Raw genomic sequence first — 15,598 nt, 5'->3', positions numbered from 1 at the left:
TGGAAAGTGAGTGTGTGGTCCTTTTGTGAGTCCATCAAACAGCAAAGAGCCAACATGAATTTTTGCTGATATTGCCTGTGCTTTATGAATGACAGCACAGGATGAAGGAATGCTCTTAGCTTGTAGCAATTGAAGTGCTATTCATCTGGTCTTTAAATATGGCACTAGACGTTTTGAAACCAAAATATCTTGCCAATGGCAAAAACTTCTAGCTTGCTTGCCATACAATTTGCCAAGTACTCATACAGCAACTAACTTACTTAGGTAATGAATTGAGAAATGATGTCATCCAACATGCTAACCACCATGCTTTATCTTCAGAAAGGACGATTCCACCCTGCAAAATTATTCTAATCAAATTTAAGCAATAAATAAATTGATAGCTCGATTGAACCAAAAAAAGTACTGTAAAATGCTAATTAACATACGACATATAAGTGGAATTGAAGGTAATATAAAGATTGAGAAATATAGTATGTAGAAAGTATGATGAGCTAAGAAAAGACTAATGGATCATCAAAGTGAGAAAGCATCCTGTCTCAACTTTTCTTCACAAAAAAACCAGATCAAAATACACTTCCAAAAACCATTGTATCATCACACTGAGTGATCTATCAACTTTTGGTTCCAATTTATCTGATGCAGATCCTTTGTTTTCAGATTACCTTAGAAATGTTAAAAATGTATCCTAAAAATGAATCGCCCTAATCTTCCCACCGTTGTAGGTATTGGAATGTGGAAAAGTGTAAAGACTACTGCCTGGAATTAAACCTGAAATGGCTCTTAGCAATATTAGCAGACCACTCTGAAAGCAATTTGATCTTGTAAGTGTTTAATTATTGTTAAAACGCCCTAACAATGTTTTGAGCCTTAGTCTATTATACAAAAGCAATGATTTTTCTATTTCAACTCGCACAGTTTAATCTCAACAATTCTTTTTATTTTCCATTTAGGAGATAGTGTTAGTAGTTTTTTTCGGTGCAGAATATATGGTACGATTATGGTCTGCAGGCTGCAGAAGTAAATATATTGGTGTTAAAGGAAGGATTCGGTTTGCCAGGAAACCTATTTCCATTATAGGTGAGGAGTTCCTTGTTTTCTTTCAATCACCTTAACTTTAACAATCTTGTGTATGTTAAAGTCAACTATACTTCATTGAGATAATTGTCAGGCAGAATTTGAGATTCTGTGCAAGTGTCTGACTTGGCGACTATGCCAAAATATTTTTAAAAACGGCAACACAGTGTAGCTTTATTATTATATTATAGAATTAGCTTAGATGGATATGGAATAGTTGAATAACATAGAATAAAGTTTTGAATACACTAAATGCTTTCACAGTAATATTATCTTAGTAAAATCAGTAAATCTAAAAGAAGCATGAAACCAGGCCATTCCTGAGTCACAGGCAAATTTGTTAATTGCAACTTCAAGTGCTATGGGAAAATATATAACATGAAATTCTGATGATGTTTTTACAACTCATAAATTAGAATTTTCATTGAGTTTGAAATAATTTAGAAACTGTAGTTGACAGTGGATTGGAATTGTAATTGGAAGATTGATCCAAGGGTTGTTTTGTTTATTTGCCATCAATGTATTAGTATTTTTGGCCATGATCTTGAAAAGATTAACATAATTCCTTTATCATGTCATATTTGAAACTAATCAGCATGCTTGTTTTTTTGACTTGCAGATCTGATTGTAGTGATTGCATCCATTATAGTGCTCAGTGTCGGATCAAATGGTCAGGTGTTTGCCACATCTGCCATCAGGTATTTCTCTGCAGTTTTATAAATTACAATGAACAGACCCAATCTATTTCTAGTCTATTGGACAAATTAGATTCCAAGATTAAGTAGATAGAGAGTGGAGTCCTCACTTTTTTAAAAAATTCATTTATTCATCCACTGGATGAGGGTGTCACTGGCTAGGCAGCACTTATTGCCAATAGACAATAAGTGCAGGAGTAGGCCATTCTGTCCCTCGAGCCTGCACCACCATTCAATATGATCATGGCTGATCATCCTTAATCAGTATCCTGTTCCTGCCTTATCTCCATAACCCTTGATTCCACTATCCTTGAGAGCTCTATCCAATTCTTTCTTAAATGAATCCAGAGACTGGGCCTCCACTGCCCTCTGGGGCAGAGCATTCCACGCAACCACCACTCTCTGGGTGAAGAAATTTCTCCTCCTCTCTGTTCTAAATGGTCTACCCCGTATTTTTAAGCTGTGTCCCTCTGGTTCGGCACTCACCCATCAGCGGAAACATGGTTCCTGCCTCCAGAGTGTCCAATCCTTTAATAATCTTATATGTATCAACCAGATCCCCTCTCAGTCTTCTAAACTCAAGGGTACCTCTTTGCTTCTATACTCACTCCCTCTTGTTATGTAGGCCAGCATGCTATTAGCCTTCTTCAGTACCTGTTGTACCTGCATGCTTACCTTCATTGATTGGTGTACAAGAACACCCAGATCTCTTTGTACTGCCCCTTTACCTAAATTGATTCCATTTAGGTAGTAATCTGCCTTCCTGTTCTTGCCACCAAAGTGGATAATCATACATTTATCCACATTAAACTGCATCTGCCATGTATCTGACCACTCACCTAACTTGTTCAGGTCACCCTGTAATCTCCTAACATCCTTCTCACATTTCACCCTGCCACCCAGCTTAGTATCATCAGCAAATTTGCTAATGTTATTACTAATACCATCTTCTATATCATTAACATATATTGTAAAAAGCTGCGGTCCCAGCACGGATCCCTGAGGTACCCCACTGGTCACTGCCTGCCATTCCGAAATGGAGCCGTTTATCACTACTTTGTTTCCTATCAGCCAACATCCCTAATTTCCCAGAGGGCAGTTAAGTGTTAACCACATTGCCAGACCAGGTAAGGATGACAGTTCCCTTCCCTCAAGGACATTAGTGAACCAGATGGGTTTTTCCAACAATCGACAATGGATGCATGGTCACCGTTAGATTCTTAATTTCAGATATTTACTTAATTCAAATTCCACCATCTGCCATGACAGGATTTGAATCAGAGTCCTCAGAATGTTATCTGGATCTTCAGGATTAACAGTCCAGCGATAATACCACCAAGCCTCCCCCATCCTGCTTGGCTGAGAGCTGTGGTAATATTTGGAATAGTATATATAAAATTATAATGAGGTCCATATCAAGGTTAGGCAGAATTGTAAATTTCTGGAATATTTACGAATAGTTATTGTTTTTGCAATCTAATGTTTGAATAATTATGATCTCCAAATTTGCTAGCTTGTGTTGCTCTTTTTGTATGACTGGTCTTTTAGTGCAGCCTGAGAGGTAAATAAAAATCACTTGAAGCAGTTATATTTAATACAGCATTGATTTATCAAGGCATGGTAAGTTATTATTAAGTAACAACAAAAGAGCATAAGAAATAGAAACAAGAGTAGATCATAGCACTCCGGTTTGTGCAACCATTTAATATAATCGAGGCTAATCTGCTGCTTCATTACACTACCCCCCCCCCCGCCACAACCCTCTATATCCTGACTCCCCAAGAGACTAAACATCTGCCTGTAATTAATAATGGAGCATCCACGTTCCTCTGTGATGGACAATTCTGTACATTCACAACCTTCTAAGTGAAGAAATGTTTCCTATTTTATCTCTATTTCAAGCGAAGGATCATTTATACTGAGACTGTAACTCTTTTTTTCTTTCCCCCGAGATTCCACAAGCAGCCCCAGAGTCTACCATGTTAGACCCCTTCAAAATCTTGTATGTTTGAATGAGATGACTCATTCTTCAAAACTCCAATTTATTCAGCCTGTCATCACAGTAGAACCCTCTTATTCCAGAAACTAGGCTAGTAATTTCAATGTAAATACATTATTCTTTAAATTTGGAGACACATTAAGTAACCAAATTCTATATAAGGCTTCCCTATTCTTGTGTTTTAGCCCCTTTTTGTAATAAAAACTAACATGCCAATTATCTTCATATTTTATTCATGTACTTGCAACAAAGACCAAACCGGGATGGACTTTAGTATAGTTTAGTATAGTTTTAAACCATCAGATGTTTAACGTAAAAATGCAACTTTTAAAATGTTTAGGTTTGTGTTTTGTAGTATTGATGTTATTTTGTATTTTCAGGGGTATTCGATTCCTTCAGATCTTACGGATGCTGCATGTGGATCGACAGGGTGGCACTTGGAGACTTTTAGGCTCTGTCGTTTTCATTCATCGTCAGGTTAGCTATATCTTTAACTGTTCAGGTCAGGCTCTGATTCTATAATTATACCCAACAGCTTTTCTAACAGTAGGCCTGAGTAGATAAAGTTGCTGTGACTTACTTGCAAGGTTCACCTAAGAGGAGGTGAGGCCATTAAATAACGTTTTTGTTTTTATTAATTTTCCTTGTGCAAATGAACGCTGCTGAATCCATTAGAAAAAGATATAACTGGGGTTCCTGTCCTCAATCAGGAGGCGATCCGAAAATGCTTCCCTCACAATCTACATAATTATTCAAAGATGCTATACGTTATGACTTCTAATTAAATGAATCAAAATCTTTTTATAAATGAGAGTTAGTCATCTGGTACCTTGTGTAAACCAGTGAAATCATCTGGAGAAGGACAATGGCGAAGCAGATACTATGAACAGTGATTACTGAACTGCTTTCCCAGTTACTTTCCCAGTTATTTCTGTCCATTACACCCATATTTATTTCGTGGTCTGTGTATATGTAAGGGGAACATACACAGGATTGGAGTTTTAATCAGTCAGTTTTTATGCCAATGGTTCATAATTGTTTACCTGTAGCTTGAATCTATTTGCTTGTAATAAATCAGTGCATTGAGTATAGGAGTTGGACGCTGCCTGACCTGCTGCGCTTTTCCAGCAACACATTTTCAGCTCAATCTCCAGCATCTGCAGTCCTCACTTTCTCCTATAAGAGTTGGGAGGTCATGTTGCAGCTGTACAGGACATTGTTTGGGTCACTTTTGGAATACTGTGTTCAATTCTAGTCTCCCTGCTATAGGAAGAATGTTGTGAAACTTGAAAGGGTTCAGAAAAGATTCACATGTATGTTGCCAGGGTTGGTGGGTTTGAGCTATAGGGAGAGGTTGAATAGACTGGGGCTGTTTTTTCCTGGAGTGTTGGAGGCTGACAGGTGGCCTTATGAAGATTTATAAAATCATGAGGGGTGGGGTGGGGGAGTCCAGAACTGAAGGGCATAAGTTTAAGGTGAGAGGGGAAAGATTTAAAGGGATCCGAGGGAGCAACTTTTTCATGCAGAGGGTGGTGGGTGTATGGAATGAACTGCCAGAGGAAGTGGTAGTAGAATTATAACATTGGAAAGTCATGTGGATGGGTATATGAATAGGAAGGGTTAGAGGGATATGGGCCAAATTCTGGCTAATGGAACTGGATTAATTTAGGATATCTGGTCGGCATGAGCGAGTTGAACCAAAAGGTCTGTTTTCAAGCTGTACAGCCGCAAGACTCTATGACTTTAAATAATAATTCTTCTTAAGTACAGAAACTTGATCTGTGCTTTCTACTAATTTTGAGTCTGAAAGTCTGTAAACTGAGGATGGAATTCTGCATACTTTAAAGAATGTCTTTAAATTTTGTGATAACTTTGGGCATGGCACGGGCATTGATTTTTCAACCCCTACTCCAGTGAGAGATAGCAATACTTCCCTGTTGGCTTTCTCAATTTAAGTTGATTTGAATGTGTGCATATAGAGTTTAAGGCTTTCTCCTGTCAGGCTATAATTATTTCATTTTAGCATGTTTCATGGAAGGTTTCTCAGTGAACCCTAGTAAGTTTTCTCTCTCTATTCTCCACTGCTTGCCTTATTAGTTATGCATAATACCTCGATAGCTCCAGGCTAGTGCTACCTTTTGCTCAGCAATGGTAGAAATACTTACCACTATTCAAACCTCCCAGAATTCCTAATGCTAGTGCCATTCTTAAAGCTGTGCATCAAGTCAAGTGCTATCAGTCTTTCACGTTGCTTGTAGTGGGAGGGCATGCAAGTGGCGTAGCTGACATTTCATTGCAAATATAAGCTCAAATTCATAAAAATATTGCTATTTAACATCACCTGTCTGATTGACAATCATTGTAACTGCGGTAAAAAGAACCAAGCTACATAAGTTATCCTTCCTTTGTGTTATGTTACCTTAGAACCATGTGTAAGGGAGTGCAGCAGTTTCCTCAAAGCCCAGCATAACTGAATACCATCTTATTGTTCAATGTTTGAGCATTACATACTGGAAGTGTTTCCAGTGGTTGAAAGCATTCACTGTTTTAAGCAACTCCAAAAGTGAAGGAAAAACAATGAAAAGCTGAATCTGCTTCTGGGAACACTCGGGGACTGCCTGCTTTTGATCATTGAACAATATTGCACTCAGTTCACATCTATTGGAACTGTGTCAATTAAGTCCAGTCTGACTTGTTGCATCAATTACTTCAATGTTCTATTATGCTGAAGGTAATGTTTCTCCTGTTCTAAGTCTTTGGGGGGAAGACAATGTCCACCAGATCCCCACTTTTCCTGTTCCGTGCACAGCGCACAAGCATTATGCAGCACATGCTGTATGGACTGAACTCTAAAGCCTGATCTTTCACGCTGTCCCCGCCCCCCCCGCCCCCCACACCACCAAACCAGTCCAAACATTGAAGACCCTATTTTCTGTTCCATTATGGCCCCAGTGAACAGAATTGTATCTACTAGTAGAAAGTGAGAATTGTAGATGCTGGAGATCAGAGTTGAAACGTGTGGTGCGGGAAAAGCACAGCTGGTCAGGCAGCATCCGAGGATCAGGAGAATAGACGTTTCAGGTATAGATCCTTCATCATGAATGAGGTTTGTAGGCCAAGGCAGCTGAGAGATAAATAGGAGGGGAGTGGGACTGGGGGTAAGGTAGTGGGGAATGCAATAAGTAGATAAAGGTGGAGGTAATGATAGGTCAGCGAGGAAGATGGGAAGGAAGATGGACAGGTAGGACCGTTCAAGAGAGTACTGCCGAGTTGGAAGGTTGGGACTCTGATTAGGTGGGGGGAAGGGAAATGGGGAGACTGGTGAAATCCACATTGATCCTATCTGGTTGGCGGGTCCTAAGGTGGGAAAATGAAGTGTTCTTCCTCCAGTCATTGGATGGTTAGGGTTTGGTGATGGAGGAGGCCAGGATGTGCATGTCCTTGGTGGTAGTCCCTACATTGGGGAGACAGAACACCACCTTGCAGATGGTCTCAGAGAACATCTCTGGAACACTCGTACTGATCAAATGCACTATCCCGTGGTGGAACACTTTAACTCCCCCTTCCATTCCACCAAGGACATGCAGGTCCTGGGCCTCCCTTTATCGCCCAACCCTAACCACCTGACGCCTGGAGGAAGAACGCCTCCTCATCTACCTTTGATCCCATGTGGTTGGAGGGTCCCATGTGCATTTCACTAGTTTCCCCATTTTCCCATTTCTCCCCCTATCCCAACTCAGCACTGCTGTCTTGTACAGTCCTACCTGTCCATCTTCCTTCCCACCCATCGCTCCACCCTTCTCTCCGACCTATCACTTTCACCCCACCTTCATCTCCCTATCGCATTCCCAGCTACCTTCTCCTATCCCTCCACCATTTACCTCTCAGCCTCCTTGGCCTACAAGGCTCATTCTTGATGAAGTGCTTATGCCTGAAACGTCGATTCTCCTGCTCCTTGGATGCTACCTGAATTTGAATTAGAATCCTTACTGTGTGCACACCATTCCCCTACATTTACCCCTGACTCATGCACCTAACCTATACATCCCTGGACACTATGGGCAATTTACCATGGCCACTTTACCTAACCTGCACATCTTTGGGTTGTGGGAGGAAACCGGAGCACCTGCACGAAACCCACGCAGACAAGGGGAGAATGTGCAAACTCCAAACAGACAGTTGCACAAGTCTGGGAATTGAACCCGCTCCCTGGTGCTGTTAGGCAGCAGAGCTAACGACTGTGCCACAGTGCCACCCCAGCTGACTGGCTGTACTTTACCAGCACCACACTCTTCGACTCTGCATTGTCCCTACACTTGGCCATCAGGGATTACTTTAGTGGAATCATCACTCATGGTAGCAGAGGGTAGCCCTTATGTCTTGCTCACTATCCCTCTAAGGTATCTAGCCCTTAAAATGTAGCAGGATCATGAGAATTCTCAAAGACATGGGCAGTTCCCAGGATACCTGGTGCAGGCCTCTAAGACAAGATACTTATGATCACAGATGATTTATACATTGAAATGGAATCATTTTCAGTTGAAGTCTGTTGCATCATGATATGGTGCTCTCAATGCAATAAGTGTACAATTTATAGCACCTTGCACATGGGGAAGCCAGCTGTCTTGATAAAGACAAATGCTTGAGCTGCAGCACCAATGTTATTGTGGGGATATAAGGTCAAGCAATGTGATCTCGCACAAATTGCATCAGAAGTAGTATTAATGCACTTTTGTATCAAGGGAGTGAAATCCACATAGGTGCCCACTGGATCCTTGAAAGAGCTTATTGAATAAACATTTGGCACACCTGTCATCTTATTGGCCACTGAGCTAGAATGGCCATCTCATGCCCACAGGTCCCAATCATTGGAACAGTTCTGCGATGGTGTTCTGGGACTTGTGCAGTCCTCATTGTCACTGTATCACCTTCACCCGGAAGAAATGACCTTGAGTATGGTACACGTGGGCCTCCTGTACTTCATCTGCATCCTAAGGGGATCTTCTACTGCAGCCTTTTGATCATGAGGCTGGTGGCACATCTGTTCCCCCTCAATTTCTCTGTACCTTTGTAGTGCCACAGAAAGAGAGACAATAATAATGTCAGGCTTCCAATGAACTTGCATGGGAAATATCAGAAGCAGAACAGGTCCTTGGTAACATGAGCAGCTTTTACATCTCATGGTTTAGCATAGTCTCTGTACAGTGAAACATGGAATACTCCGACAAAGAATGATCAAGGAATGCATTTAGATGTTGCTTTGACATCGACCTTATTTTGATCAATGCAGTACAAAACATATTGTGCATATGCAGTAGGAGATTTTTAATTGCTGTTTGATTACTGGTACCTTGCACCCCTGCCACCACAACATCCAAGAAAGGCTGCATTACGTTGGCAAATACTTAGAGTTCAAGGTGAGGAATAAAATTCTGTGCCCTTGTGCGGTCCAAAGATCTTGGATTGTGCCACTTTTTTAAAAAAAAAAATCACCTATGATTACTTCTGTTTCATTCAGATGACAATGTTCAGTCTGTGATGATGAACAGTCAAGATTATTTGTAACCAAATTTGTATCCTCGTAGTTGGACACTTTATGCATTTTACATCTGAAGGATAGGCTCTGGCTGCTCATAGACTATGTCCTAATATTTGAAAACTGTTTTCCAAGATGGATGCCTGGTCGAACATGTGGCAAACTGCAGCCACCAAGTACCCAAACTGACTTGTGTTGCAAACGCTCGCTGTCAATTCAACATGTGAGAGAATAGAAAAGTATATGTCAGTGAGGGGAGATTGGGTATTAATGTCCATGCAAACAAGCCTCTCACTGCTCAATAGCAAAATTCCCATCTTGCCATTCAAAATTGGGTTGCATAATCAGACAATTTTTTTTCTCTACTTCAAGAATCTAATTTCTGACAAACTTGCCATATTTTTCCAACTGACTTGCACTTGCCCACGTTTATCATACACTGAGAAAATTCTGCCTGTAATTTCTAACACCGACTGCTTGCTTTTGAATAATCAAGAGGCATTTTTTATCATTGCATTGCTGCACTGGAAAGTCTATGCTCAGTGCCAAGGAATATTAAAGAGCTATGACCACCTTGGCATTTGAAATATGTAACTTTGACATATACCTTGAAACCTTCTTTTCAAACCATTAAATAGGTCATCACTTTTATCAGTTCACTTGTGGAATCTACCTTGTTGCAACTTATGGCCATTGTCATAGTTGTAGTGGAAGCTGTGATTTCTATGATTCCTTTTGTTCAAAGGCTATGAAAGCTTGACAGCAGTTCATCCATTTGTTATCCAGTAGTTCAGTGGAATTGCCTGGTAGGTGGTGACTGGGCTGATTCCCCATAATACCAGTGTTTGCGGCCACGTACAGAAACAATTTACTTTAGCACAAGCTTTTGAGCGAACAAGATGTACTTTAGCACCAGGCAGACCATTTCTAATAGACTATTGAAACTTTAATCAAGTAGAGGAAAGCTACAAAAAGTATAATGACACCAACAGCCAAAAGAAATAATTGAGCACCTTGTCTGAATTTGTTTCATAATTTCTTAGGTAGCATGTTAGGCCTCCAATGGGTGGAATTTTCGGGGAAAGTAAGGCAAAATATGAAAATCAGACTGTTAAAGCTAATGAAGACTTCTGATACTTTTTTCTCAAGGGTTTAAATAGCGAGTTCTGAATCTTGCTGTGAGCAGTGATTTACATTTTATTTCCTTGCATTTACAATCCCTCCTTAGCTAATCTCACCTCATTTCTATGCAACTACCAATTCTCCTTTCCTTCCATGAGAAACTGGATGGCACCAAATTTCAATATGAAAGTCAGAGCAGCAGCTGCAGTTTGCCATCACTACCTTTCTGCACCTTCAAACAATTACATCTTCACCACAGTTTTGCTGCATTCTTCATGGAGAGCCATCCTTTTTCACTCTTCAGCAATGCAAGTGGGCATCATCAAATCAGCTTCACTGCAACATCCGATTATTTTTGGACCAATATCTCTCTACTTCTGTCATTCAGGATTTCACTTTGGAACGCAGGGACACCTGTGACTTGCATACTTCTGCCAGGTCACTTTGCCCATGGGAGCGCACAAGTATCTTTTGCGCATACACAAGATATGTCTTATGCCTCTTTGCTTCATTCTTAGTGCTCACTCAGTTTGCACTTACAGGCAGTCTCAAGGTTGTAAATGGGTTCCATTCTTTCGTAAATTGATTTGTACGCAAGTTGGAACACAATGCAGATCCAAATAACATAGCCGTTTGTAAGAACAGGAAATGTTTGTATGTTAGATCTTCAAAATTACACCCCTGTATGGGATAGCATTCACAGGTACAGGCATTGGTAAATCATGATCCCTTTGCACTTGGAAGCTGCCAGCCTCAGTAGCAAGCATTGCACAGAGGGAGAAGCAGGCAAGAATTATGTTGATGTAAGGATTGTAGATGAATTCCAATGAGATTGCTTTGCTTTGTAATTTTTTTTCATCTGTTCTTAGTTACAATATTACCTTCATGAAATATGACCAATATTTCATGGAGATGTCATTATATGTGCTTTAATGGACTAATGATTTTCTACCTTAATATTAGATGAATAGTTAAATATGTTAAAAGTCACATTTAATTAAGTAGGACATTTCAACTGACAAGATTGCTGCTTTGTTTGTTTAACCCTAAAAAGATTATGGGACAAAATAACTGGAGCAATTGAACTCAGAAAATGTTGATTACTCACAGCTGTTATTTTAGAAATAGCAACAGTGGCTCTGTTCAGTTGACTTTAAATGAAAGATGTAAGGGTCAAGTTATTCCAACTACAATTGGAAAAACCCTGCAGAAGCATATTTGCGCATGTGTTGGCTCATTTGTTTTAAAATAGTAAGCTTAACTTCTTAAAGTGAACTTTTGTAAAATACTGTCACTCCAGAAACTCATTTTAAAGATCTGGATTTGAAAAGATTAAAATACTACAATAAAAAGATTACTAACAAAATATTTGAATAGTAGGTTAAAGCTAGATTTTCTCCTTTGTCTGCATTACTTCGTTCCTAGCTCAAATATATTATGCCCAAACATTATAGCCAGGAACCATAAGCGTGTAGGGAAATGCGTTAAGAGAAAAAACTTAGAGGCTTTCCATCTTATAGTCAAAACATTCAGAATAAGGAGAGAGAGGATGGATGTAAAACATGGTGGGGTAGCATTATTAAGAGGTGATGAAATGAGGATAGTTTGAAAATCTGAAAGCTGTGCTGGCAACCAGTTTTAGCTGCATCAAATTGAGAAACTTTTCAAACTGGTTGTTGATACCAATGGTATCACTATGGAATCTGTATTACTGCAAAACAATAAGATTGAGATTAATTAGTCCATCAGGTACTTTTCAAAGAAACTGACCACGTTAGCAAAAATATTCAGCAATTGAGACGTAGACAGTCTACATCATCTTGAAATATACTTCACCAACAACGTGAAATAAATTGTTATTTATATGGACAAACCTTTGTCTTCAAAACTCATCAAATATTCAGGGCACAGACTTACAGTTGTTATACTGGCGCTTAATTCTCTAATTGCATAATTTTAAAATTGTCTGATAAAGGAAATGTTATATTAGGCACTTTATTGACAGCACATATGAAAGACACTGACTGCTGTGGTGCTCATGAACTTATGTAAAATAAGGTTGCTGTGTAACTCATTGTATATTCAGTCCATTACTACTGTTAATCTGATATAGAAATTCGATCATTTTTGGTGGACAATGAAAATGTCTTCTAAAGATACATTATACTCCCCCCATAGAAAATGAAAATGTAAGGTGTGTGACTCAACTATAGTTTAGTAAAATTTTGCGTTTGGATTTTGAAGTCTTGGCATGTGGGACAAACACAGAAAGCTCCAGAAACTCATCAAGTCTGGCAGCATCTGTGAAGAAAAATAAAGTTAACAGTTCAAGTCTGGTAATTACTCTTCAGAATTGAAAGGTTGGAAAATGGGTTTTTCAAATGCTTCTGATTAAAGGAAGTAGGGGAGTAAAAGGGCAGATGGTGCAGAGGCCCAGTTCAAAAGATCAAGGCTTTGTTAATAGTGATGCAAGAGAACAAGATGGAAAATTTATGTAAATTTAAAGAGTGACATCCTTTCTAAACCCCAATTGCCCTTCTGAAGAGCATCTGAAAGAATGCTTAGTATTTTCTTGCCTGTGCAAGCTGTATTGGCAAAGATCCCGGAGGCATCTGCAATTGTATCTGGTGACATCCATCTTTTTTTGTGCACTAGAATGTCAGGTCAACAGCTGCCTGAACATTACACAACTTATCCTTTTATGTTTGTCCTCAGGAACTAAGACTTATTGGCATAAAGCTTTTTTTGGGCAAAATGTGTCTACAGAAACAAATCCTTGCTCTTTACGTGCCATGTGCGGGTTTGTTTCTGTGTATGGTTTGGTTTATTTAGTGAGATACAAACTAATATTTTAATATAGCAATAAAGGAGTGTTAACTTGTTTTGCATAGTCATTGGGTAAGTTTTGTTTGTAGTAAGTCAATAATTTTGTGTTCAGTAAAGAAGGCTGAATGAATCTTTTTATTTTATATCTAATAGCATACTGGCCCAATCGGGAAGTAGGTAAAACAATTACATTTATTTTGTGACTCCTAGAGAATTGGAATACAAAAGATAGTGCACCCATCCGATCATAACTGATCGCAAAGCAGGATTTAGCCCATTCCTTCAGCTGAACATACAACCTTTCTGGCAAGTTGATCAAGGGTACACTTCTGACAGTGTGTGCCTGCTCTTATTGACCATAATGGTTTGTTGTAGAAAGAAAGCATTAGTGACCATTCACATGTCAAAGCAACAGGTAATTGAGGGGGCTCTCAGTCTGACTGCTTGCATCTCTTCTGCAGCAAGTTCCATGCTTAAAACTCCATGAAGAGGGATCACTCAGTGCCCACAGTTAGACTTAAGGCATTCTGTGACCAATGAGCTCTAATGGACCTTTGGAGTTTGTCATACCACCAGTTAAGATTCAACCTGCATTTTCTAAATTTGTAAGGTTAGAAGGTTTAAAAACTGCTGCTGACCAAGGATAGATAATCCAGCTGATTTTTCAACAAATATTCCCTGTTGTGATAAGAGTAATGTATCAAAATAGAGTCTTTCTCTTTGTGCAGTTGCTGATGAAATCTTATCACCTCTAAAATATAATTTAAAGTGAGTTATGATGTACAAGCTTAAAAATTGTACAGTAATATTTAATCTGAAATCAGGTAATGCCTTAATGCAATGTTTGTTTTTGCAGGAACTCATAACAACACTGTACATCGGTTTTCTGGGTCTGATCTTCTCCTCCTATTTTGTATATTTGGCTGAGAAAGATGCAGTTGATGAAAAGGGAAAGACTGGGTTTGGTAGTTATGCTGATGCCTTGTGGTGGGGTGTGGTGAGTTCCTTTGTATTTGACCCTATGCTCTCAATGACATTTTCATCCGAGTATGAATTTGTTAAACTTGCTTCATTATGAACTTTAGGACTGCTATTTTTCTGTATACATTTAAAATCACCAAACTCTACAGGACACATTCTTGAATTGATAATTAACAAAATAATCAATTTTATATTTTGTCGTGCTGCTGCTCATTTTGCTGCAGTGCTGTAAAGATAACAAAGCAGCAGTGGACATCCTGGCAAACAGTGAAGAGTATGTTCATAATTGGATGCTTTTCTTGATTTGAAGAAACTCTAGATTGGCTGACCCCCAACAGCCAATGTCATTGCTTCTATTTTTATGACTAAATTAAACCAAGGCACATAAGGTTCTTCTGTTGATGTCATGGAGTTCCAAAATAGAGATGAGGAAGTGATCCTGGAGACCTCCCTGCAGCAGAATTTTTTTTTAAAAACGTTAAACGTAGTTTTGTATTACATTGTTGTAATTATAATAAACTTCGATTAAAAAGAACTCCCGCAGACTTGCTTCACCTTTTCATCATTCAAGATGTAAACATAGCTTAAGAAGTTCATGTTATAACAAAATAGCGATCAAACTTATGAGTTCTTATAGGTATTTACATAGGATTAGGAAATACTTTGATCTACGCATTTTATCTGTTAGCAATGATTTGTACTCTTGTTCCAGAAATCAACAAAAATATTAAACATAGTGACAATCTATAAATTTCTTCTAAAGTTATAATTTAAAACAGATTGGATACTACATTTTGTAATTTCACTGATTTTTTTTTCCTCTTAGGTCACAGTTACAACAATTGGATACGGTGACAAAGTTCCACAGACGTGGATTGGGAAGACAATAGCATCTTGCTTCTCTGTCTTTGCTATATCTTTCTTTGCACTTCCAGCAGTAAGTAAACATTGCTGTTTGCCTTTGAACATTAAGGATTAAATGGGTTATATCTTCTGCATGGGCTGGATATATATCAGAACTCCCCTTATTGGAAGCTTCTAATTTCGCAGTATAACATGACATGATTTATCATAAGACCATAAGACATAGGAGTGGAAGTAAGGCCATTCGGCTCATCGAGTCCACTCCGCCATTCAATCATGGCTGATGCGCATTTCAGCTCCACTTACCAGCGTTCTCCCCGTAGCCCTTAATTCCTCTAGACAACAAGAATCTATCAATCTCGGCCTTGAAGACATTTAGCGTCCCGGCTTCCACTGCACTCCGAGGCAATGAATTCCACAGGCCCACCACTCTCTGGCTGAAGAAATGTCTCCGCATTTCTGTTCTGAAATGACTCCCTCTAATTCTAAGGCTGTGAC

The 15,598-nt window shown here is 39.2% G+C and overlaps 1 protein-coding gene across 19 annotated transcripts in view; it reads left to right on the top strand.

The window, feature by feature from the left end:
- Positions 1-15,598, top strand: part of kcnq1.2 (potassium voltage-gated channel, KQT-like subfamily, member 1.2) — a 590,999-nt gene that overhangs the window by 53,949 nt on the left and 521,452 nt on the right. For all 19 annotated transcript variants that reach the window (XR_006314489.1, XR_006314490.1, XR_006314492.1 and 16 more), the window contains 5 exons: positions 954-1,080; positions 1,697-1,775; positions 4,152-4,248; positions 14,112-14,252; positions 15,063-15,173. Coding sequence is in view for 14 of the 19 variants with exons in the window: in XM_043709475.1 (XP_043565410.1) it covers positions 954-1,080; positions 1,697-1,775; positions 4,152-4,248; positions 14,112-14,252; positions 15,063-15,173 (555 nt within the window). In the remaining 5 variants the exon portion in view is untranslated. The remainder of the gene's footprint in view (positions 1-953; positions 1,081-1,696; positions 1,776-4,151; positions 4,249-14,111; positions 14,253-15,062; positions 15,174-15,598) is intronic.

The sequence above is a fragment of the Chiloscyllium plagiosum genome, chromosome 19 (genome assembly GCF_004010195.1).
Source record: "Chiloscyllium plagiosum isolate BGI_BamShark_2017 chromosome 19, ASM401019v2, whole genome shotgun sequence".
Taxonomy (NCBI): domain Eukaryota; kingdom Metazoa; phylum Chordata; class Chondrichthyes; order Orectolobiformes; family Hemiscylliidae; genus Chiloscyllium; species Chiloscyllium plagiosum.
This window is presented reverse-complemented; position numbering and strand designations above follow the sequence as displayed.